The sequence below is a fragment of the Photinus pyralis genome, unplaced genomic scaffold, assembly GCF_008802855.1.
Source record: "Photinus pyralis isolate 1611_PpyrPB1 unplaced genomic scaffold, Ppyr1.3 Ppyr1.4_LG2, whole genome shotgun sequence".
Classification (NCBI taxonomy): domain Eukaryota; kingdom Metazoa; phylum Arthropoda; class Insecta; order Coleoptera; family Lampyridae; genus Photinus; species Photinus pyralis.
Genome location: NW_022170403.1, coordinates 18,060,098 through 18,086,229, shown reverse-complemented (window position 1 = coordinate 18,086,229; position 26,132 = coordinate 18,060,098). Strand labels below are relative to the sequence as shown.

General features: G+C 39.9%; 2 protein-coding genes across 2 annotated transcripts; one reads left to right on the top strand and one right to left on the bottom strand.

Annotated features, from left to right (window-relative positions):
• Positions 1 to 22,745: 22,745 nt before the first annotated feature.
• LOC116164566 (myb/SANT-like DNA-binding domain-containing protein 3) lies at positions 22,746 to 24,097 on the top strand. Its single transcript, XM_031478762.1, has 5 exons — positions 22,746 to 23,359; positions 23,415 to 23,459; positions 23,511 to 23,591; positions 23,648 to 23,725; positions 23,779 to 24,097. Exons 1-5 carry the CDS (start codon positions 22,969 to 22,971, stop codon positions 24,036 to 24,038), a joined length of 855 nt encoding a protein of 284 aa, XP_031334622.1. The 5' UTR covers positions 22,746 to 22,968; the 3' UTR covers positions 24,039 to 24,097.
• Positions 23,940 to 25,468, bottom strand: LOC116164565 (putative nuclease HARBI1). Its single transcript, XM_031478760.1, has 2 exons — positions 24,998 to 25,468; positions 23,940 to 24,937 (listed from the first exon to the last, which is right to left on the bottom strand). The coding sequence occupies exons 1-2, from the start codon at positions 25,207 to 25,209 to the stop codon at positions 24,064 to 24,066; spliced, it is 1,086 nt and encodes a 361-aa protein (XP_031334620.1). The 5' UTR covers positions 25,210 to 25,468; the 3' UTR covers positions 23,940 to 24,063.
• Positions 25,469 to 26,132: the final 664 nt, after the last annotated feature.

The window sequence follows — 26,132 nt, the reverse complement described above, 5'->3', positions numbered from 1 at the left end:
TAGGGTTTACAATTTACTGACGAAAGATGGGGTAATTGTTTCAATCATACTAAAGTCACTAGATATAGAAAGTACCGCAATCATCCGTCATTTTTGGGCAAAATTTGCTGTCAACTTAACTAAAATCTGAACAACTGTAATTTTTCTTTGTATAGTACTGTCATGTTTTTTTTTTTTAAATATAAATGAAATCGATCAATAATAATATTTCGTCTCGGGGCTGTGCAATGAAACAAGCACAAAGTAAACATTATTCTGACTACTTCCAAGCCCGTGTGGTTAGGCACCCATCGGGCGCGTCCCCGGGTGGCGGATAGGGGAAAGCCCATACAGACACCTGAATGATCGTACGTGACTCGTGCTTCGGTGTGGGTAGTGACGATTATAAGTGGCTCGTCGGGGCTAAAACCCAGACTGGTAGCGACGAAGGTCGTCGCCGCGGACCAACCTCCCAAGTCAAGGTGTTAGCGACCGTGCCGAGGACTGCGTGGCACTGGGGTGCAGTGTCGATAACGGTGCCCCTCGGATACCGGGCGACCTCCGAGTGGTGGCTCCTTTCCTTTGGGAAGGGGCTGGCAGCCAAGCCCTGGGCAAGCGGCTCTGCCCAGGTGAGACCGCATTTCCGCACTACTCGTGGGAATTGTATGGAATCTTCTAACAAAACCTTTCTGGGCTCCTCGTCAGAGGGGACCAACAAGCCGGGCCCTCAAAAGGGGTCCGGTAACGGGGCAGGCTCCTCGATAGAGGGGACGGCTCCAACGCAGGGCCTTACCCAAGGACCTGGTGGTGGGTCAGCTCCTATTCGCAAGAAGAATAGGACTGGCGCACAGAAGGCGATGGCCAGGAAGCGCCGGCTCGAGGGTAAAACCTCGGGTCAAGCGGGCTCTGCGCCAAAGCCTAAGGCTGCGTCTGGGTCGTTGGCTCAGGGGGGCAACCCGACGTCAGGGACTAAGCGTCTCAGATCAGAGAGAAGCACTCCAGGGTCTGGCTCAAGGCAGCCTGAGAAGAAGCCTAGAGGTTCTGATGCACCCAAGGGTGCACCACGAACTTATGGGCAAGTCGCTGCGGCAGGGCTTAGGGTGGCCGTCGTTCCGGTTTCATACCCGGAGGTGGACATCTCTGAGGCTCAGTCGAGGTGCATTATGGCTGCATTGAATGCAGTCGTAGACCAGATGGAGGGAGGGCCCTTTCCTCGGCTGGCAGGGTTCCGCTGGAATCCGCAGGGTGCCATCGTGGCCGAATGCGAGGACCAGTGGACCTTGGACTGGTTGGAGAGGACCGTCCCTCTTATCCGGCCCTGGGATGGCGCGTCGCTGAAAGTTCAGAGGCACGTCCCGAGGGTAACCAAGGTGATGGCTGTGTTGTACGGGCTCCCGGATGACACGGACACCATTTTGAAGCGCCTCCTGGTTTCAGGACGAGTCTATGGAGGACGTTCTTTCGCAGGGAGGAGCCTGGTAGGATTCTCCTCGCATTTGGTGTCGATGAGACGTCCTATCAGGCACTCCAGCGACAGAACTTTCAGGCGCACGCGGGGGTCTCGCGCGTCACTTTTGTGACGAAAGCGGGTGCTCCGGCTGCGCAAGGTAAGGGAGAGAGCTCCACCGAAGCAGCGGGACCTAGTTCCGTTGCGGCGGAGGGGGCTCAACCTCGCGGTGTGGATCTCGAAGAGGCGGCGGGATTGCTCCCGGCACCCGAAGAGATCGAGAAAGATGTCAGCGAGCTTTTGGCTCGTGTGGCGGTTCTTGGCTCCGACCAGGGGTCGGAACCGTCGGCATCCCTAAAGGAGGAGGGAACCTAGTACATCAGTGATGGACAAAGTAACCTTCTTACAGAGCAATTTGCAGCACAGTAAGGGGGCGACCTGTCTAATAGGTCGTCAACTTGCTGTAAAGCAGACAGGCGTATGCCTCATACAAGAACCTTGGGTTTACAAGGGACGAGTAAGAGGTCTGGGCCAGGTGGAGGACTCTCTTTATTATAAGAGGGACAGCCAACTGAACCCGAGGACTTGCATTTATGTCGATAGACGAATCGAGTCTTATCTAATAGCTGATTTTTGTTTCAGGGATCTCGTAGCTCTACGACTTCAGCTGAAAGATGACAGAGGACGGGGCAGGCACTTGGTGGTCTGCTCCGCCTATCTCCCGTATGACTCAGAAGGGTACCAACCAAGGAGCTGGCTGAGTTGATAGAGTACTGTCGAAGTAGTGGGCTCCCTCTTGTGGTTGGCTGTGATGCAAACGCACACCATGTTGTGTGGGGCAGCACGGACACGAACTCGAGGGGCGACCACCTTCTGGAGTACTTGCAAACAACTGATTTGAATGTTTTAAATCAGGGAGCAGCCCCTACCTTCGTCACAGCGCGGAGGCAGGAGGTCATTGATCTGACGCTGGGCTCCTTTTCAATAGCTCACATGATCACGAATTGGAGAGTGTCTGATGAGCCGTCGCTTTCGGACCACAGGCACATTCTCTTCCAACTGAACCTGGCATTGCACTGCGGGCCCTGTAGGTTTCGGAATCCCCGATCCACTGACTGGGACTGCTATGTGGCAAAACTGTCGGACCGGTTGGATAGACCACCTCTGCTCTGTCGGAAAGCAGGGCAGGTGGAAGAGGCGGCCGCATTAGTAAGTGACGCCATAACAGCGTCCTATGAGGACAGCTGTAAACTGCGTACCTTTCGAGGAAAGAAGAGAACACCTTGGTGGAACTCAGACCTTGAAAAGGCTCATAAGGAGGTTCGCAGGCTCTTTAATAGGGCCATGCGAACTAAGTTACCTGCGGACTGGGAAGATCTTAAGATCTCCCAGCGCAGGTATAAGGACCATATTCGAAGGTCGAAACGAGGATCTTGGAGGACTTTCTGTGGTAACATGGAAGGTCTTCCTGAAGTTCAAAAACTTCGTAAAATCCTTTTGAAGGACCCGGGGCAAAAAGTGGGGACACTGAGGCTTCCATGCGGTAGATATACGTCTACCGCGGGTGAGGCACTCACATGTCTCCTGGAAACACATTTTCCAGGCTCTGGGGACTACTTAACTTCGGACCCACCAAAAGGAGCTACTCGGGTCGGTGTAAGGCCGATCAACTGGAAGGTAGCTTCCCGGGTGGTTACCGAGGGATCTCTGAGATGGGCGATCAACACGTTCAGCCCATTTAAGAGTGCAGGGCCGGATGGGATATTCCCGGCTCTTCTACAGAAGGGCCTGGATCCGCTGCTCTTGCACTTGTTGCATCTCTTCAGAGCCTCTCTGGCTTTAGGGTATATCCCCGAAAGCTGGAGGAAGGTAAGAGTTGTGTACCTACCTAAGCCGGGTCGTGCTAAATATGACGTGGCGAAGGACTATAGGCCCATCAGCCTATCATCGTTTCTTCTAAAAACGGTGGAGAAGCTGGTGGATGCATACATAAGGAATGGCGTACTGGTTAGTAGACATCCGTTCCAACATGCTTACAGGGCTGGTATGTCCACGGAGACGGCTCTACACAGCCTGGTGTGCAGGCTGGAAAAGGGAATGTCTTCCGGGGGGGTAGCTCTGGGAGCGTTTTTAGATATCGAGGGTGCGTTTAACAACACCACTTTCGATTCGATTAGTGAGGCTGCTGAGAGCTTTGGTATTGACGGGTCGATCGTAAGATGGATCCGAGCCATGCTCGAAAGCAGAATCATTATATCCTCAATTGGGATGACGGAGATGAGCTCATCGGTTACTAGAGGATGTCCGCAGGGTGGGGTATTGTCTCCACTGCTGTGGTGCCTGGTACTAGACGGGCTCCTCCGCACCTTGAACGAGGGGGGAGCGTATACACAGGGTTACGCGGACGATCTCGCGATCGTCATAACTGGGAAGTTTCCAAACACCGTGAAAGAGCTCATGCAGGGGGCTCTTGAACAGGTGGATAGGTGGTGCAGTAGCCATGGCCTTTCCGTTAACCCGGAAAAGACCGAGGTTGTTTCATTCACGAATAGAAGGAGGGCGGATCTTACTGGGCTCGCTCTTCGAGGACGTCAACTGGGTCTGACCAGGTCAGTGAAATACCTGGGAGTCATTATTGACTCCCGCCTGACCTGGAAAGGGCACATTGAGCGCATAAGCAAAAAGGCCACTGCATGTCTATGGGCATGCAGAAGGGCTTTTGGTTGTACATGGGGTTTGAACCCTCGATTGGTATACTGGCTTTACACTGCAGTGATAAGGCCAATAATACTGTATGGTGCACTTGTATGGTGGCCTGCCATGCGCAGGGTAACCTACAGGAAACAGCTAGGAAAGGTCCAGCGACTCGCCTGTCTGGGAGTCACTGGAGCTCTAAAAACCACGCCAACCTTGGCCATGGAGGCACTTCTGGGACTAGAGCCTTTACACTTAGCTGTGGAGGCAGAGGCTCGGAAAGCTTCCATACGGCTAAACGATTGGGATGAATGGAAGGATCGAGGCAGCCTTGGGCACGGGCGGATCTGGGAGGGAACCCTCAGAACCGATCCCCTCCTTGCAAGGAGGGACGTGATCCGGGCTATCTTGCTAAGACCAAAGCGTTATAAAGTCATTCTCCCGGATAGGGAGCAGTGGCTGAACTCGGATTGCTCGTTCCTCAAACCTGAGGGGCTCGTGTGGTTTACAGACGGGTCCCAAACAGAAAGGGGAACGGGCATGGGTATATATGGTGATCGACCGAGAGCCAGCGTCAGCGTCTCCCTTGGTCAGCATAGCACCGTGTTTCAGGCAGAAATGTTAGCCATCATGACCTGTGCACAGGAAAACCTCCGTAGAGGTTACCGTAATAAGCATATATACGTATGCAGCGATTGTCAGGCGGCGTTGAGGGCCCTGTCGGTAGACAGGTTCCGATCAGCTACGGCGCTTGATTGCAGGCGAACCCTAGATAGATTAGGTGAGTCTAATAGGGTAAGCTTGATTTGGGTGCCAGCGCACTGCGGAATAGGGGGCAACGAAAGGGCGGACGAGTTGGCTCGCGAAGGCAGTGGTGGGGTCTTCGTAGGGCCCGAGCCTACCCTAGGGATTGCTCCCTCCGTTGTTAGGGCCAGGATTAAAGATTGGTTGACCAGTCAATTCCAGGCTCAGTGGCAACAAGTAACCGGACTCCGACAGTCCAAGGCCTTTCTAACAGGGCCCGTTGGCAAATCGGGGTCTTCTAAGCTTCTAAAACTGAATAGAAGCCAGCTTAGGAAGATCACTGGTGTCCTTACGGGACACTGGATGGTCAACTATCACCTGCATAACATTGGGCTCGCGGAGCAGTCAACGTGCAGGTTCTGTGGCGAGGCAGATGAAACTACCGAGCATGTGGTCTGTCACTGTGACGCTTTGATCAGGGACAGATATCAACTCCTTGGAGACAGATACTTGGAACCGAGGAGGGTGAAGCAACTTAGGCTAAACAGGGTCCTATCCTTCATTGAGAGGAACGGGCTCTGAACTCAGTTGCGAAGAAAGGGGGTAGGCACAATGGGCCTCTGGTGTGCCTAAGTGCTGCCCGGTCGGGCTCCCCTGCGAATAGAATAGAATAGAATAGAATAGAATAGACTACTTCCAAGAATAGTTAAAAACGGCGCTGTAAACAATAATGCCAGCAGCTTATTGTATATGTACGTGTTGTAATCTTTAAATGAGTGTAGGTACTACCTATGGTCAATTTCTTTTACAGCAGTATATGCAATTGATTCTTCCCAGTGCTTTATATTAAAGGGAGCAGGGAAAAGGAAACCATTGCTTGTAAGCCATATAGCCAAAAACCATAACAATTCATTTTATTCTTAATAAGCTACGTGGTGAGAACCTTTTGCTCATGGAAATCGAAAGTGTGGACGTGGATTGTGTTTCCTCTGCGGTAACAAATCTTAACATTAAGTGATCAATTCGGGCGATTAATCTTCGAGGACACACGGGCAGATTCACACTCCGCATTCTGTTTTTTTATATGGATATTTTCCTAACGCGAAGGGGACGTGGTTGCCCCGGTTTAATAGCTGTTCGTTTCAAGACATCCAGGCTTCGTATGAACATATTTGCAGAGTGGTGTACTTGTGCAATTTTTTATTGTAATTTGTGGACTCCCGAGTCTCTGTACAAAATCAAAAAACCTCAGTCGCTGTACGAGGACATTGCGCTTACTGTACTTTTTGTATAATGTAACAAATAAACAACATTTCTTTTTGTTAGTTTTTACTACTGTGGATCGTCTGCGAGTTTTCATGATTTTGTTCATTTATAAGTTATCCTAAAGTAACTTATCGCTATTATAAGATTTCAGTTAAATATCTTAAAAAATAAAAAAATTAGGATTGCACTTGCGCAAAATAATTTTTTGATTCGCCATTAGTTTTACTTTTATTCGAGGTGCGTACATACCAAATTTCATTTAAATATCTTAACAAATAATAAAATGGGGATTGCGCAAATACAACAGTTGGGTTGCGCATGCGCAATTTCTTTTTATTCATCTGCATAGTTGCCTGAAGTTTAAGGAATATTTACTAACACAGAAAACCGAACATTCATATGTTCTTTGGAACAAGAATTATAAAAGAAACCCTTTTTTGTAGGTTTGGGCAGTTTTTGGGCTGTAACTTTTGGCCCGTTAGTGTATGTAGCCGAAAAACAATAGCGATCTTTCTTATATCCTGAAGAATATGTGTATCAATTTTCAAAGCGATCGGAAGTTTCTTCACAAAGTTATAGTGCACACGGACGGCCAGATGGACGTACGGACAGATGGACGGGCGGACAAACGGACATACAGACAGAAATACAAAATTATAAATTATCTCGAGAATCGTTAAATATCCGATAGTACCACAATTCGATCGGGTGTGGCAGCGCTTATCATTTACTTAGGTGAAACAACTATAAATGAATAAACAAAGCTGAAACTATGAAAAAACATCTTTTTAAGACTACGTTTCGATGATAATAATAGTACCATGAATAAGATTGCTCATTGTGCTTAAGAAATTAGACATTTATTTCACAATAGAATCTTGCTTTGTTCTCTCCCAAGTCCCTGGCGCTTTCACCAATACTTTGATCTGTGATTTATAAAGGCTCCGAACAAATTTAATTAAAGATTACAATACGAGACAACAACACGTACTAATTGTAGAAGTACTGAATACCTATGAGTGAATTTCTTATTCAATTGTATATGGAACGATCACATAGCGAAAGATTCTGCTCTAGAATTGATTCTGTTAAACTTGGAATAAATATTACTTGCACAATAAATTTGTTACTGTCGTCTTTTCGGGCGTACAAGCTTCGCGAATATGCTTAAATGAGAAAGTGTGGATTTTAGCTAGGTACACTTTATTATCTGAGAGATTGCGTAATTTATTATTATCTTAACATCAAACATTCTGCTGTAATAACTTTACTAGTTAGTTACACTACATTTGCATAGCGTAGCTAGGATTATGTGTAGTTAAGTGCACATGTCGCATGGTACATTTAACCAATTAGCGTGACAAAGTATGGAATAGGGATCATTGTTTTTTTAGTAAATATACCATCCCTACACACAAAAATGAATAAAAATGCTGGAATCCACATTCTTTGCGAATGAGGGAAATGTCATCTCTGATTTTATTACCTATAAAAAAGGAAGAAAAAATACACGAGAGCTTTTAGATTTTTAAAGTGAGATGTGAGTTTTCCGTTATTTGCTCTCAAGGGTCTAAAATGTTTTACGTTTGTCAGATTAGCAATGTATAACACAAAAAAATTATTTTAATAATTTTGTACAGATGCGAAAAAGGATACCTAACTCGGAAAAAGGGTACCTAACTCGTAGACATTGAACAATAAATTGTTTAGCTATAGAACTTCAAGTTGATTAAACGAACACATTCAAAACGTGAAACTATCAGACAAATATAAGTAAATGTCTATCATCTGCTGAATTCTTGTTTTGTATGCCTCATATACAATGAAATTGTTACAAAAATTATGACAATTTAATGAATTATACACCGGTGCCAGTGCATCCACCACCTGGTATTCAATCAATCTCACTAGCCAATGTCGGATACACTAAAACCATAGACTAATAATCCATGCTAAAACGAATCATTTCATATTTGCAGAGTATATAAAAAACTGACGCATATCACTATTACCCTGACCTCCTCCGTATTAGCAGAAACAAGCATTTAAAAGAAAATGCACCCCAAATTTATCACAAGGAGCAACCATTATGAATATTTCCTAAACAGGTTAAGAATTGCATATATTGCCAAGGATTGTATAGAATACCTGAATTCTTGCCTGAATTATACAGATTGCCGGTAACATATACAAAATAATTAAAATGCATAACTTCGGGGGATATATTGATCCACTAATGAGATGCATTGTGTGTTGGATAACACACAGTAGTTCAACGTAGAGTATTATTTTCGCACATTTGAAGCTATGTGGTGAAATTGTAAATTGTTGTACTTTCAAAGTTTCACATTCAATAATTATTTATGAGACCATTTCTACAGAACGTAATTTTTTTAATCTAATTAAGCAGTGAAGGACGTTTTCGACATTCTGAACGTGGTTTTTAATGGTAGCGTACTAACATAGTTTTTCATGATCTATCGAAAGAAAATATTATCATGGATACCAACTTTCTTATTTTAAATAGAACACCCTACATGAAAATCTACGTCGTTTGATGTCACATTTCCCTATACCTAGCATCAACGGTTTTCAAGTTATTCAAGATTTTCAAAATTTTTGACGTTTGACTGCTTCTCTTTAGCGCCCTGTACCTATGGCTCTGTTGATTTGAATTTCAAAAAGTCTTCCAAAATCAACAGTACCGATCCCGACGTGATGCTACATGAGAATGATTTAAATTTTGATCGCCCTTCTACACGGTGTTTTAAAATGAATGGTCAAGTTTAATAATTTTGAACCTTAAACAGTTAATTTTTCAAATGAAACCTGCTTTATTTTTTTGCACTTTCAAAGGTGGAAAAAATTCTACATGGATCAATTATTACATGCCCTACACCTATCTGTTATGGTTTTCGTTTTATTTAAGAGTTACTAAAATTGTGATCGTTATATGCATACTTTTCTTAGGAAGCTTGAACAAGGGTAAAGGAAATCGAGAAACTCCCCCTCTCTCCCCCACCTATATGAAACTCTTCCTTTAATAAATCCATACAAAAAATTATGAGAAAACAGAGAAAATGTCAGAAAATAAAAAAGGTAACAGAAAAGAAGAAGAGGAAGTGGATAATTATGTCAAAAATGTGTAAGACAGACCATCAATAAACAAACAGTCCGACGAGAACAAACGTCCGAACATGGTCATCGGGTTTAATGTAAGGTTTGAGATCTTGAACATGCCAAGTGCCAGAAGATTTTCCCTTACATTCTTTCAACTCATAGGTTAAATAGCCAATTTTACGATTAACTGTAAATGGTCCTCAAAATTTGAGAGCTAACTTCGCAGAATCGCAGTGGCATCCTGGCATCAGACAACATTGTGTTTTTACGCCAAACCAGATCCTCGCTCTCTCTCTCTCTCTCTCTCTCTCATAGTTGACATGTCTACGTCGCAAATCATAATATCGTTTATGTTCGACTCGATCATAATACCACAGACAAAAATCTGTGATAATACGCTGAGTTATGACACTGTTTAGCGTCCATAATCTGCTACTTTATTGGACTAGTCCATAATGATAAAGTAATTTGGACTCCTGTCACTGTCAATTTCTTTGTAAAATGCATTTTAAAATAACGATCTGTTTTAAAGAAGAAGTACACGGAACAGAATGCTATAATTTTAAGAACACATATCTATATTATACATTTCAATTATTATACCAAATTAATGTTAACAACACAGTTGTTATTTTTGGTTGTTAATTCCCGATGTACCTTTTTGATGCAATATTTCTGTGGTCTCTACGGCTTTTAAATTTCTGAACGAAGAATTTGCCATAACGGTTTCCGTTCCCAAAATTTTGCTGGCAACACTAATTTTAGAATTGTCAGATCTCTGTCAGAATCTCCTTTTCTTTTGAGGTAAGGAATTAGGCTGGGAAATTTGCTTATATCCACTCCCTCATTTAAATTAATTGTCGATCGTAACATCGAGTACTTACTCCATAAAGGAGAACTTTTATAGGAGACCAACTCACTAAAGTACGCCAATATACAGTCTTCCGTGGTGCAATTGATTTTCTTCCCCCAGTACCACCTTCTGTATTCCCTGTATGCCGCCTCGTATACAGTTTTTGATTTGCTTGGTAAAAGCATCTCTCTGGCATTGCAGGCTAATTGTTGTATACTGTTTGACCCATCAATTTCTTCTGGACTCATCTTGGGATTCATAATTAGGTACAGAGAATTAGTTAATACCCAACAAAATTGACACTACACATCAACAGATTTTTTTCCAAACAACACGTATCTATGACAACACAAAAGGCACACTATGTTATTTCTGGTTATTAAATAGTGAAATCTATACCAAATTTCAGCAAATTTTCAGTACATTTTCCGAGTCGAACATAAAGCTAAGTATGTTACTCGTACATAATCAGACTTTATTATCTCGTCTTTTTTATTGGCCTCGTCCAATAAAGTCATAGATTATGTACTTGTAACATAAATAGCTATTGTTTCGGTAATGGGTGTCTCCCTTTACTGATTATTAGTTGATATTTCACTCTAGTCTGCATTTATATATTCATTATCAGACACACAGTGGTCTAATATTCAACCAAATGTTACCTTGTACACTGCAGAGCGCAGAGACGCACATTGGCTATAAAGGCGACCGCTGCTGAAATGGGCACGTTTGATAGAGCACGTTGGAATAAGTGGTCGAATTTTCAACCAGTATTCCTTTGGTATTGAAGGGTAGTTTTTGTATGTGGTCACATGATTATGTTTATTTCGAAAAACACTTGAAGAATATCAATAATATTTGGCAGGCGAGTGCTTTGATAGTCATAAATGATGTTGCAATGATTACAATTGTAGTAAATATTCACGGGAGGATAATGGTTTTATTTTTTTAACCATTTTAGTCGCTGAATAAGCATCTGGACTGTTTACATTAGTCAACTTCTGATCGGTCGATCAAGTTGATCGATCTGAGGTCGTTCGATAAAAAGGTTTACATTTTAAGCGTTGTCGGCCGACGTTCTTATCGTTCAAGATGGCGCCTAGTGAAACGTAAAGAAATTTTACGTGTAACATCATCAATTGCGGTTAATTTTTTCTTTCACGACAGCAACTGTTAATCCCTCCAAATTCATTTCTTGTATTATTCCCTCTATCGCCGTTTTCTTCAAATTACAGTTTTTATATGAGTCAATCGAATTGTTCCACAGGCATTCATTCGGTTCATAAAGATCTATAAATTTAATGATTTTACTTCCAGTCCAATTTACTTTAGACCTTTTGCCTGTTTTTTTTTTACAAACAACAGAAATATCTGTTTCAATCGATTGTCAACTAATTCTCGAGTGTTTAGACGGTCAACTGCGAGTTGAAACGACCGAGTTGTTCCACCAAAAGTAGCCATAAAGTCAACTTCTAGTTGAACAACCGGTAGTCAGTCGGCTCGGTTGAAAATCGGGTTTACATGGGCGATCGTAGGCGACTTTCAGTCGATCAACTTAGTCGTCCGACCAGAAGTGGCCTAATGTAAACGCCACTTAAACATAAACTGATTTATGAATAACCGTCAGCGGAGCAACACCATACCGTTACATCCTATTACAAAACAAAGTCCTTAGGTACCTCGCTAGAAGAAAAGATCCTCTCTGCAAAAAGCAAAAAGGTCAGTCGTTCGCCTGATAATACCTACAAGTACAATATTAAGAGGCGGTATGGAAAAAATAGAATCATATGGTAGATAACGTGGTTTCAGAACTAAAATTAATAATTAGAGCTGCAAACGCACAATGGAAGGACATAAATAAAACTGAACAAAAATGGAACAGGAAACCTGTTTCAGCACAAGCTAGCGCCCAGATGTTGGATCCCCTTTTTATAGGATTTAGCAACCATGCTTTCATCGACTGCTAAATTTTGGGCTGGCATATCCAAAGATTTATCTGATAAATAATTAGCAAAGTTTAAAATTATCGATCTCACGAGTAATCTAACTCAAAATAGACTACTAGATTCTGCACATCTACACTATAACAGAAAGCTTTTAGTGAAAATTTAAAGTCTCTAGAAATAGCATACCAATTACAATTATTGTAATTGGTATGCTGGGACTTTAATTAACAAGTTTTAGGTTGTCCGCAAATAGTAGTGCTTTCGAGTTTTTTTATCACTCGCGGTAAATCATTTATGTATAAGCGAAACAGAAAAGGACCAAGAAGTGTTCCCTGGGGAACGCCTGATGAGGGATAAAATTCGGCTGAATTCACGCCATTGAATTTCACTTTTGTTTTACGAAGAGATAAATATGATTTCAGGAATTTGACGGTCGGATTACTTACGCAATTTAAAACAAGTTTACGGAGCAAGACTTGATAGGATACTGTGTCGAATGCCTTCGCAAAATCTCAAAATCTGTATAAACACAGTCTACCTGGGCTCTCTCATCCAGGGCTGCTGCTGAGAAATGCGTCTGCATTAAATTGGTAATCGTTGATTTGTTCCGCCTGAAACCGTGCAGTTGATGTGCAATTATACTGCTGAGATTGTCTGATAATGTCTAGTATAGATCATTTTTTCGAAAATTTTCGCTATTGCAGGTATAATTGCTAATTGCTATTGGGCGATAATTCTCAACTAGTTTTTTGCTTCCACTTTTGTGAATTGGTATTATTCTGGTGAATTTCCAAGCGTCAGGGAATGTACATGTTTGCAAAGCTAAATTAAATAGATGTAGTAATAAGGGGGTTACCAATAAAGATGCGCATCCTTTCACGATGTAGGGTGGGATTCCATCTTCGCCCAAAGCAGACATCGGTTTCATCACAGATCTGTGGTTTCATTATCTACGTGTGGCTTCGGCGTACTCTATCACCTATTGTTCCCCTACGTGAGTTTAGTTGCCTATCAACCAGACACGATTTGCACTAGTAAATGTACCAACACCAAAGATCAGTGGTGTAGTGTGGTAGTATGATCTTTGCGAGCACTTATTCTGTTTTTTTGTAATTTGAAATACTTAAATTTAGTTGGCGTTTTCGGTTTTAAAAGAGCCGTCACTTAGCCACAAGTGTCACATTTTGACACATTGGCGCACTGGTACATTAGTCCTAGGTACACTATGCTGTACGTGAATTAGGAGAAAGTAAATACGAACTAGTTTCTTCTGCAGCCGCTTCAACGTCAGTTGAAATACTCACATTTTCATCGGAATAGTTCATTTTGCTAGCAAAAAGTTCCCAAACGCGATTGAAACATAAAAGACGCGAAACGAGGAAGCTTCAAACCAAGATGACAGGCACTGCTTATCCATAGCAATGCATTAGGTATATTGCGATAATACATGAGTATTCAATCTTAAAATAAAGTTCTCTTCCCATTATAATACCTATTTCACATCAATTTCTTGACGAAATTACAAAAAACCTTGTATGCAACATGTTGCAAATTTTGTCTTTGGCGCACACGACGTGTTTGTCAATTTGCAACTTGTTACATAAATAGCTAATTCCTTGACTAAAATTTACAACCGGTCCAACAATGTAAACAGTAAAATGCATTGTAATTTGTGATTCGGATCTTTCTTTGTATGTATTTCTATAAACTTTGCGTGTTTTAATTCTGCTTTGAAAACGATATCTTCACCATTCGATATAAGAATTTCCGGTAAACAATACACATTTACATAACATAAACCAGGTGTCAAATTCTTGACAGAATAGCTTCCTAGCTGAAACCAAAAATTGCCAACATATGTACGCACTTACAGACGGGAAAATTTTTTTTTCAAAAATCCGGCCCGTTATTTTTCTGTTCGGTATGCCTAATATACATATCCGAAATTTGAACAAAATCCGTCGAGCCGTTTTCTCAGAAAATTGCCAACAAACGTACGTACGTACATACAGACGGAAAAAATAAGAAAGGTGCATTTTTACGCATGCATTTTGTTTGCATTTATTAGAGGGACCTACCTTCCAAATTTCGTTTAAATTGCTTCAGAAACAAGATCGTTGCGTTTTGCACATATGCAACACAATTTTTTGACTTTGACAATTTTTTTCTCCGTTTTTTGATAATATAACCCGGCCCAATTTTTGGTAGGTTGTACACAGGAAAATAAGGTCTTCCAAATAATAGAATAAAAATTTTAGGTTGCTATTTGAAAAAAAAAGTTCGATGCCGTTACGGCGCTCCAAAATTTTTTTTCAAAAATTCGGCCCGTTATTTTTCTGTTCGGTATGCCTAAAACATATATACAAAATTTCAACAAAATCCGTCGAGCCGTTTTCTCAGAAAATTGCCAACAAACGTATGTACGTACATACAGACGGAAAAAAATTTTATTCTTTAAAAGTTGCTTAAAATGGTCTAAAACGTCGACATTTGATGAAATTTTGAAATGTTCAAAAAACGGCTATCGCAATAGCTACCTAGCACATGCTAGGAAGCTAAAAATGGTAATTGTTCGCAGTGGTAGGTATAAACATGGATAATGTAATACCTTTTGTCAAAACGGGAATCACGACTTTTGTTATCGCCCTCAAATAAAAAGTACGAGAGTATATTACAAGTTAGATAATATACTGAACTGTTGTTCTGTAATAAATAAGGGAATTCACTTCAACAGGTCATGTAGAAGGTAGGTAGATTAATAGCCTTCCTTAATCATTATGCAAATGAAAGAACCTAACATTTATATTATCCTTAACGATTTTTATGAAATAAAATATATTAGTTTAGCATTCGTACGTCGTTGTTATTTAGATATTGCATTCTTGAATACAAACATGAACATGTTCACATCAGTGTACACTTGTACAGTTCGCCCCATCTCACTCTGGCAAGTTATGGCCAAAGGGACCTAATAGCGGTTGCAAGATAGGAAAATTCCTTTGTTTGGAGTATCAGGCATTTTAATATTTAATTACTTGTAGGTACCTACATTTATATAAATGCAGCGACAAGGTAATTTCAATTATCATAAAATACACTGGAAAGAAATTAATTATTCAAGGAAATATAATTTCCAGGCTGATGCATATACAGAAACTTCTATTAGCATGTCTACATGTAATTAAATAAAAATAATTCTTATATAAAATTCCTTAAATTATTCCCATTTCCCTGTAAAATTCCCCGGTTTTCTATTAATAAAAATGTTCAAAACAATCTACATTAATTATCTTAATATAAGTGTTGGTCTGACACTGACTAATTTTTTGTGCATTCCATACACGTAATACGAATCTATAATTTTCAGTGTTCCGACTGATTGGTAAATATCCTTGGCGTGGGTCAGTGTTATGAATTAAAATAATTCGCAAAAAATTAATTATTTAACAATTTACGTAATCGTTTTATGCTGCTGAAAAAATGAAAGACTGTACACATAGTCCCAGTTGCACCAACAAAATTAAGCCTTGCACAGTTAAGTCGAACTTAAAATCTATGGCAACGATTGCAACGATTAAGACAATCGTTGTTATGGTATTTAAGTTATGTTTAACTTTAAGGGACACTTAATTTTGACGGTGCAATTGGCCCTAAATGGATAACTTCTAGATGACCTTCAGGTATTGTGTGCAGAAGATACAATACTTTAACTTTAGTATTCCAGTCATTCCAAACAACGTATGCTAACGCAGATCTAGCAATATAAATAAGATTGTCAGTTTCCTTCTGGGAATTATGCCAAAGATGTTAAGTTGGGTTGCATAGAATATGTGCATTATTTTTAGTGATACCTTGCTAACTAAGGTATTTAAAGTAAATATATGTATGTATGAGTATGGAATAAATTCATTTGTAGCTCTATTATGTGTACTACTAGGGAACAACCTGCAACAGGTCGACCTTTCTTCTTAATTCGAGAAACCACCAACCGCTAAAATCGCTCCTCACACTCAAGTCACCCACCGGCAGACTCGCCAGATGGGCCTCGGTCATCCAGTCATACGACATCTCGTATTAATATATACAGTGATATTTATTAAGAAGTAGACATAGGGATTTACGTGTATTGTTTTTCCCTATGTCTACATTTAAATAATAAATTTTTTTCTGAAGGGTGCCTAATTTTATGCAACCAAAATAACTTCTTAAAACAAATGAAGATCTACCTGTCATATTCATTAATTGGAATATTGTTGCTTTGGCTTCCGTATTTATATTTTCGTGCATGTGCGATGTATTAAACTGAAAAAAAATTGATATTGTCAATTGGTATAATTCCGCTAACAGTTTAAGGAGCGTAAGACATTTATTTTCTCTGAAGCCAGAGGAGTAGACTGTAGACATAGGGAAAAACAATACATGTAAACCTCAAACAAGAAACCCGCGGGATTGTTATAGACCCCAGCACTTACTTGGACTTACTTGGACCATTACTCGAAGCTCACAAAAATGGCTTCTAATCATAATCCAGCTGGCTGACGTCAAACTTGCGCGATGGTCCTCGTCGCAGAAATATTCCTCCGCAACGGAATGTCCAGCCGACTATGAAATTACAATGGCTCACAATTCCTCAGCAACACAATGCAACATGTCACGCATTGTTTAGGAATCACCCAATCACGCCAGTCTACCACCCACAAACCAATTCAGTGGAATGGAAGAACCGCGTCTTGAAGCCACAACTAGCTATCCTAGGGAAGGATGACCACACCAATTGGTATTAATACGCCTCGCGATATCACACATCCCAGGGTACACCCTCACCCTAGCCCTCGCCCACCTAAGCTTGGGGGAGAACTGAGGATCACCAGCGACTACACCGGGGCCCAACGAACCATAATACCGGCAGGTACATTCATCCCTGGAATCACCTCGTACGTACTCTGCCTGACTTATACCCCGCGAAAGCCAGGTTCAACCAAAAAGAAACACAAATCAAAGGCAAGGAGTGCGCAGATACGAGAAAAAGGGAAGCACCCAGTTAAAAACCTGGAAAAAACGTTTGGTTAACCTCACACCTTGTAAGTGATTCCAAAATGGGCGTCACGAGCAAGTTCAAGCCACGAAGAGACGGACCGTATACAATCCTCCACGCCGTCTCTCCTACCACATACGAAATAAAAGACAGAGCTTCACCTGGAAAATCCCTCGGTACCTATCATTCAGCAGCCCTAACACCGTACCAAGGGACGTCAGACCTTGAGCTAGTCCTACCATACGAAGAGGGGGCTTACCAAGGAAGGTCAAAGCGAAATCATCTGAATAGAGACCGATACGTTCTCCTATTCAGAAGAGGGACGCTGTTACGAACCTATTATCGCCATCTAAACGCATCCACCGAAAACCACCCCAAAAACTCGTAGTTTAATCAAAGAGTGCCTGTTAAGTAAAACATGCGCCAAACAAAGAACCCAACGTCTTTATAAACAAAAAACTTGAAGGGTCTCCAAATTAAAAAATCAAGCCATTTCTTATGGACTACTACTAGAAATGGCATAGGTACATTCATCATGGCTGGAGAGAAAAGTGTGTCAAACAGTTGGTTCAAAATGCTGTAGCTGCATTTAATATTATTGGACCTAGGGAAAAACTCGTCCATTTATTGAGAAATAAGTTACTTGCAAAAACATCCTTTAAGAGTAAAACAATCATTCATTATGCGCCTAAAACGAGAAATTCTCCCAAGAACGGTTCTAGTAAGACCTCAGGAAGTCATTCCATGCATAAATCATGCTACAGCTGAATAGTACACTATTAAGATATTCCTATACATATAGCAAGAGGCCAAGACTAGAAAAAGAGCGAGGAACAATTATGGTTAAAACGATAGAGCAAGTGAAGGTGTAAGTGAAACATCCATTGTATAGCTCTTCCGTTGGGGATCAGATTTTTTTTACGCGGTAAAGGGTTGAGACCCCCTAAATGCTTAGGGCTAGTACGCATCTTGACTCGATCAATTTGCTTCTATTGGTTTTTGGAATACCACTTTATAAAATATAAAAAATCTATCATGCTTCTTGAATTTTTTAGCAAACGCTGAATTTAAGTAAAATCATATAGCTTTTCCTATGTATTTTTGTTAAAGACAATCTACGTTTACACGAATTCATTTTTCAGAACGACTAATGGTGTGTGTATACTGTAGGTGTAGGTACTACTACATAAAATGTTATCAATGACAAATGGGACGGTATTTCTTGGTAATATGTCATTGACGTGCTACTGTTCCAAGGAAATATTAGCATATCGCCTGAAAGTTGGAGTAATATATAATTAAAACAAACAGTTTAATGGTTTACATCTTACGCAGAAGCAATGCTAGAATGTCGTCATTCTGCTATCCTTCGCGTGTAACATAGGTACAATGTCACGCTTTTTTTACTTATTATTTATGCATGCGGTGTTAAAAAATTCTGTAACATAGTATTTACATAGTCGCAAACAGGTTAATAAACCGAATCTATAACGTAAGGCACTGCAAAGTGTGAAGAGCAGGCTAATATTTAAGTTAAACAGTGCATCTAGTAAATCCGTGCATTCGTAGGGATGATGGATAAGATTTAATCTTCTAACTAACTACATTTATTTTATTTCACTGTAATCAACTAATTAGAATTGATTCAACTTTTTATAATAACGGGCGATAAAAAAATTGGCGTCGAGTCACCTTTAAGAAGTTCAAGCTAAATATGATTTCTCATGTAAACAAAAATTCCAAAGGTGTCGGCAGCAACTCTTTTTTTATCGCATAGGAGTAAAAGAAAGTTGTACTTATAGTTTAAACGGTTCTAAATATCCTCAGAAACTTGAGATATCAATCCCGTTACAACCAGGGGCGGTGGGTTTTAATTATTTGTATGGCAGCCAGGGTCAATTTTCTTGAATAATGGGGATCATAAATTAGGATTGGTTTCATACGTTTAGGTAGGTACATTCTCTTGCTCGTAGACGTCTGCGTCTCTGTCCAACATCTGTGTCTCGGTCTCAGTACCATGTGGTACATTTAATTTGCATGGAGGCAATGCACCCTTAAGCTCACCTTACATGGGGGCATTGGCACCGCCGCTGGCCCCCCCATAAGTCGCCGCCCCTGGTTACCACAAATCAACCCCCTAAGCCGCCCGGCCAGTGCAATTAACGTAAAAAAGGGGTCACGATTGTAATTATTCGAGTAGTTCCCATTTTTTAATGTATGTTTTATACACATCTCTCCTATTGTTCCAAGTTTTCGACCTCGACGAAGCTGTGCACGACCCTCGATCTTTAGAAATCCAGACAAAATAGCGTTAAAATCTAGTTTTTCCCATGTATCTGCAAATTTCCGTTCCGTTAAACTTTTGTAGAGCGTTAAATTTCCTATAGATTTGATATTCACAATTTTCTTTTATCTCTAATATCTCTAATAGGTACCGAGATATAAATTCGCAAAGAGGGGATGTATTTTGCAAAAACAAATAAAATGGACCTACACTTAAAATGATGCAGTGAATTTTCTTTTGCCAGTGACCAGCAAAGTCACAAATCAGGGTGTGCGTGTGACCATAGCAATAGATCCATTGATACTCTTCCATCGTGTGTCTATTGTCAAAAAATCTGAAAGTGAACCTCAGGAATATGGAAATGGAACACGGTCCCCCCTTTTATTAATTGTTCAATTCTCTACCAAATGACACCGAACTGAGAAACAGGAAAACACATGTAATTGATAGGCGATCTGGCGATATCTCTACTGCACAAAGTGGTATGGGGTCGTGATCACCTTTTTTTCCGCAATCTTTCAGCAATACATCAGGTATGTACAAAATCATATGCAGTAGTAGTCTTCGATGGATACCCAGATTCTGTGGAACTGAAAGGCGCCAAGAGGATTGAAAGAGCACGAGGTTCCAGAGTTGCAACTTCTGCTAAGGTTTTGTTTTCTGAAGGCATGAACTCACATCAGGTGCCACAGGAAGCGTTTCTGTGAAATGAGAGAAAGTCTCGTTTTATTTCCTTACTCAGAAGCCAAGGTTAGCCAAGAACCGCCTTTGAGCAGTCACACATAACAACATTACAAGCTGACGAGTAGTGGATACGATACCTGTCGTGGTGCAGAAATACTACAAGAAACCATACCCCATGAAACGTTTTATTTACGCAAAACTGATTGACGTTGATTAAAAGGTAGGAACAATAAGAGGCACATAGAAAATGCCAAAGAACGGAACACGCTGGAAAAATTGAAGTTAGGAATTGAAATGCACCGGTAACAAGGTATACTTACGGTAATAGTTATTTACATAAGTCAGGAAAATATGATACATTACTTTACTATCGAGGTATTATTGAAGTGCGAGCCCCCTTCGGAGCCGAGTACTTTATTTTCCGAGTTTATAGAAAAAGAGGTCCATGTCTTCTTACCGATCAACGATCTGTATCCTTCATGTTTAATAATAAACTGGTGTTTCGAGAATGACACTTGGGCTATATCGAAAAATTTACCTTTTTCTGTTAGAAAGTCAGAAAAATGACTATCGCGCCTGGTCCTGATTTGATAAAAGCTACCTACTTCATTATTCGAAAGATTAAGTATTGATTTTAAAGGACCTCCTTGTAATACGAAGAATAAGTATATAATGACTGTTATCGATGAATATTCACGCTTCCCATTTATCTTTCCATGCGCCGACCTCATGAGCCCTAAGACAGTAATCAAAATTTAATGTCTCAATGACATACATATACTGTTCGGTATGTAGTCAAATCTTTCATTCAGATAGAGGGACTTTATTCCTATCTTCGGAGGTAAAAGATTTTCTAAATTCACGAGGAACAGCTACAAGTAGGACCACCCCGTATAATCCTCTGGGAAACGGTCAAGTGGAACGCTTAAAACGGAACTGTTTGTAAGGAAATCCTGTTGGCATTACGTTGAAAGAACTTATCAGTAGATAAGTGAGAAAAAGTTTTCTCACAAGCTTTACAGATACCACCCCTTCTGTGCACAGTTATAATAAATTGTTCACCGCATGTCAGGTTGCTTAAACAGACAAGAAGATCTTCAAACTGGGTTTCGGTACCGAGGGTTGAGTGGAAGAGCAGAGACGGATACCATCTCTATCTGAACTAAGACGGGATCTGTAGAAAATATCTAATAAAGTCATTTATTATTATTATTTTTATTACATGGTTGACGAATTCGGAACAAGCTCTAACGTAGAAATTCAATCGCCAACTACTTGTGGGGAAAGTGACACTGCTTCATGTAAATCCTGATTACTCTTATGTTCGCCTTGCAGATTGTTGTGAATCGACGGTTTCAAATCGTCACTTCTCACTTAGCATCGTTGAATCAGGAAGGTGAATGAATTCCGGATATGATCAAGATAGAGGACCTATAGAAACTACTGATTCAATCAGCTGTAGAGCGAATTGGTTCACCATCAAATTTTATTGACGAACCAATTTCACGAAGATCAGTGAGGAAACGCAGGCTCCTTGCAATCCATTACTTCCTCTAATTATTACAGTTGCATTCTGCGGAATATGTTTAGCGTATCTATTTACAATCATAAAAATACATCATTGTGCCCGGTTTAGTTTATCCGATTCTCGCCCATTTCTTTGGTTCTGATGAGTGATGATTAAATTAAAAGCTCTCGACCTCCGGCTAAAAACGTAGTTTTTTATATAACCTCTGTACGCTCATTAAATTTGATTGTTACGGGGAGAAGGATCAAACTTAAAATGACAGTACCGGTTTGCGTATTGGCATTCTGTACTATTATTCAGAGCAGCTCTGGTCTGATTCGCAGTATACTATGGCTTCACATTATGCGCAATTTGATTAGTATATTAAGATACAAGTGTATAATCAAGTCTTTAAAGCACGCGCAACGAGTTTAAGGGCACGACGCAAAGCGGAATGCCTTTAACGTTGCAAGTGCTTTAAAGACCAATTATACACGTGTATCTTATAGTATTTTTTATTATACCTGCAGTATAATTTAAAAATAGGAAATACAATGAAGTCATATTGACGTTATACTCGAATACATGTTTAATTAAGTGGGCTGGGTGTTCAAAATTTCACGATTGCCATGGAAATGTCACTTGACGTTTGCTTATAATCATCATAATCTTTGTAAATAAAACGATTTCCGTTGAAAAAGATAATACACCGTCCATTAAATCGCTTGTTGTAAAATCTAAACAAACTTTGGTAGGTGTAAAATCCAAATCCAGTAAAGCCTATTATAAAGAATATGAAAAGTTGTTTCCATGGACGAATAGGAAGTTACTTACGAATACAGTCTTAAATGCATCCCTAATGCTGGCATATATGAAGGAAATGTCAAAGGTATTTAAATATTGTATATTTTGGTGCATTCATTCAAAACTAAAGCAATGCTGCGATTAAAAAATGGAACAGATTTGGAAGCATACCCTAAATTACGCGCGTTTGTGAAAGCTTCAACGAAAGGATAGGTACAAAAGCCAAAGAAATGTTCTGCATTTACAGAAAGCGACCTAAGAGGATTTTTTTATTTCATCCAGATGACAGTTTCAAAAGTCATACTTGAAGTATCGTTACTTAGCAACTTTAAAGCACGTGTGTTTTAAAGGCCCTTTTTCGCACGCATTTGAGTGTTTAAGGGCCGGTTGTACAAGTGTGAAGTTCAGGGATGGTTTAACTAAACTACGCCCAAGTTTTGAGCGTAGTTTTCGTTTAACCTCGTTGTACAAACTGCGTTCAAACTTCGTTTACCAAAACCACAATTTTCTGTTGTTGGCAACGTGCAAACATGCGCATAAAGAATTAATTGGATATTTGTTGTGAATAAACTTAACCTTCAATCAATACTAGTTTATTTATAACGATGTGCTCTAACGAAAAAAAAGTGCGTGCAGCCAATTTTACCGCGAAAGAAGAGGCAATATTAACCAGTTTAGTAAAACAATATGAACATGTCTTAGAGTGCAAAAAAACAGATGCGGTTACGAACCAACAAAAGACCGAAGCCTGGTCAAATGTTGCTCGGGAGTTCAATGTAGTAAACGACAGCCACCGTAGTGAAGCTGTGTTAAAAAAGAAGTTCGAAAATCTAAAGAAAAGGGTGAAAAAGAAACTGTCTGAAAATAAAACGTATTCAATGGGAACTGGGGGTGGTCCTTACAAAGACACCCCATTAAATGACACCGAAGAGGGCATTAAAGATATACTTGGCCCAAGAGCAGAGGGATTTCAATCACAATTTGATGGGGATGCTAGTAAGTAAAAAATGTGTACATTATAAACAATTTACATACATTTTACTACTTCCAGTTGAAATTGAAATACCAGAAACAGACGACCTGCAAGTTAGTAATGGTAAATAAGGACTTCCAAGTGTGTGTGTGGTTCAATATTGTTTCGTTACAGAGATGATAGTAGAGTTTGCTAACGATCACGACTACAGTTCGACCGTAAAACCATCTGCAACAGATGATATCGAAAATAATGGTAGTATACGGTACTGGTCATAAAGTATTAAATCTAAGTTCCTTCTGAATTTGTAGGTGATAAAAACTGGAAAAAGTACACACCTAATATGCTTAAAAGAAAAAAATCAGCTGCGCTTTGTGTAAACACCACTGGTAAAATCACTTTCAGAAATGTACTATAAATACTAATTATTTTAAAATTTTAGATACATCCCAGGGTGTTATTAACAAGAAGATTTCGCAGTGGGCAGAGGCTAAAACAAAACTGGAAGAGAGTAGAATGGAAGGTGTTTTGGAAGAACAAAAAGTAAAATTAAAACATACGGAAGAGGAACATAAGTTAAATTTAGAAATAAAAAAGACAAAATCTGAGTTCGAACTAGAATGTATGAAAGAAGAACACAAATTAAAAATGGAAATTTTGAAGTTACAAAAAGATATGTTATTAAAAAATGTTAAACAATAAGTTTGTTCGTAATATACACTGTACACTATGCTAAGCGATTAAAGTATTCGTGAATAAGGTGATGACGTACAGCATTATTTAGTCCATTGTTGTAATATGGAACATTTTCCACTTCGAAATTTATTTCAGCAGCTGCAATAGCTTCTTGTTCTTCCTCATTTATGTCTGGCAGTGCATCATTAAAGTTCCTAGCTATATTATGTAATACTGCAGTTGCAATTACTATAGCCTCGACCTTTTCTGCGCGTTGTCGAATCCCAAATGACAATATGGGAAATCGGCGTTTCATCACACCAAAGCACCGTTCTATTGGGTTACGTGTGCGTATTTGGGATTCATTGAATAAATTTTCAGTACGAGTGATCGGATTTCTTAGAGGAGTAATTAAATACGGCTTAATAGCATATCCTGCATCTCCAACTAATAAGTACCCTCTAAAGTCTCCATTCTCAAATTGATTTCTTATTTGAGAATGTAAAAATATTGTGCTATCATGAGATGACCCAGGCCATCTGCATACAATATTTTGAATCCTCAGGCTTGCATCACAAACAGCTTGCACATTATAAGAAAAAAAATTTTTCCGATTTCGAAAAATCTCAGCATTGTTACCGGGGGATATAATCTTCACATGGGTACAGTCAATAGCACCAATGCATTTGGGGAAACGACTAATCATGTAAAAGCCTCTACTTCTTTCTCTCATTTCTTCCTCTGTGGTAGGCATTTTGATAAAAATGCGGTGTTGACTGGCAATGGCTCGACAGACTTTTGTAGTAAGTCTGCTTGCAGTAGATTTATCGATGCCAATAAAGTCGCCTGCAACTGACAAAAAGCAGCCAGTTGCTAAATACCTTAGTGCCAATAATACCATACACTCGGCACTTACTGCAAAGTTTCTGTAACGAAATTATACGATGTGGTTGGGTGGTAGCTACACTATAGGGTCGTTTTTATACCTGTTTGTGGGATGTGATATTTCTTCTTGTATTAAATCAATTACAAAACGAACTGAATCTTTGGATAACCTAAATCTATTTAAAAATTCCTTATCATTCCACTTTGTAAAGTGGTTATCTCGGTGCCTATATATCTTTGCTGCTCTTCTGCGTCCAATTATATTAATTACTTCTAGGAAATCTTCATCATCTGTTAGTGCATGCAACTCCATTACAATTTGGAGGGTAACAGCATTGATTATGTTAATCAATGGTAACAGGTATTACATAAAATTATAACCTAACAAAACTAACAAATCGGTGACTATGCGCAAAGAACCAAAACTAAGCTTAAACCAACAAAATCGGCTGCTTAAATAAAACAAAACTTAAGTTGCGTTTAGTTGTTGAGTGAAGTATGTACAACACTCTAAAAAATTGAACTGTGTTTAAACTCAGCTTAATTCTTAAACTCTGCTTAAGCTATACTTGTACAACCGGCCCTAAAACGGAGATTGTGATTCAGGTATAATAAAAAATACATTATATACTGAGATTCAGAGCACCGATATGGTTTAGAGTTCTGAAACACTGTATATAATGGGTTTCTATAAAACACATCATACACTTACAAAAAGTGTGTTTTTATTGTTCCCTTTGCAAGAAAAAAGCATATTTTTTGTTGTTTGTGTGTAATCAAGGTTCTCAAACTGCACTAAAATGATCTATAAAGAGGCATTGGTTGAAATGTGCCACGAGAATAAGTTTTCAATGATCGTATAGGTATATTTGGAACTAGTAGAACATGGATTTAAAGCGAAATTTAAAAAAGCGGATGAAGATATTAACAGTGTTTGGTGCGACAAGTGCTTAGCTGATTTTAGTAATAAAACAAACACGACACCGAGCACTAAACCATATCGGCGCTCTGAATCGCAGTATATAATGTATTATCAAATTGCGCATAACGTGAAGCCATAGTATACTGCGAATCAGACCAGAGCTGCTCTGAATAATAGTACAGAATGCCAATACGCTACCGGTTTAGTTATTAGTTGTGATAGTGTAATCCACACTCAGTTTATTAAGCAATCGGCAACAATTATTTGTCGATTAATCGCCGGAAATATTTAGTACTACATGACTACTGTCGGTA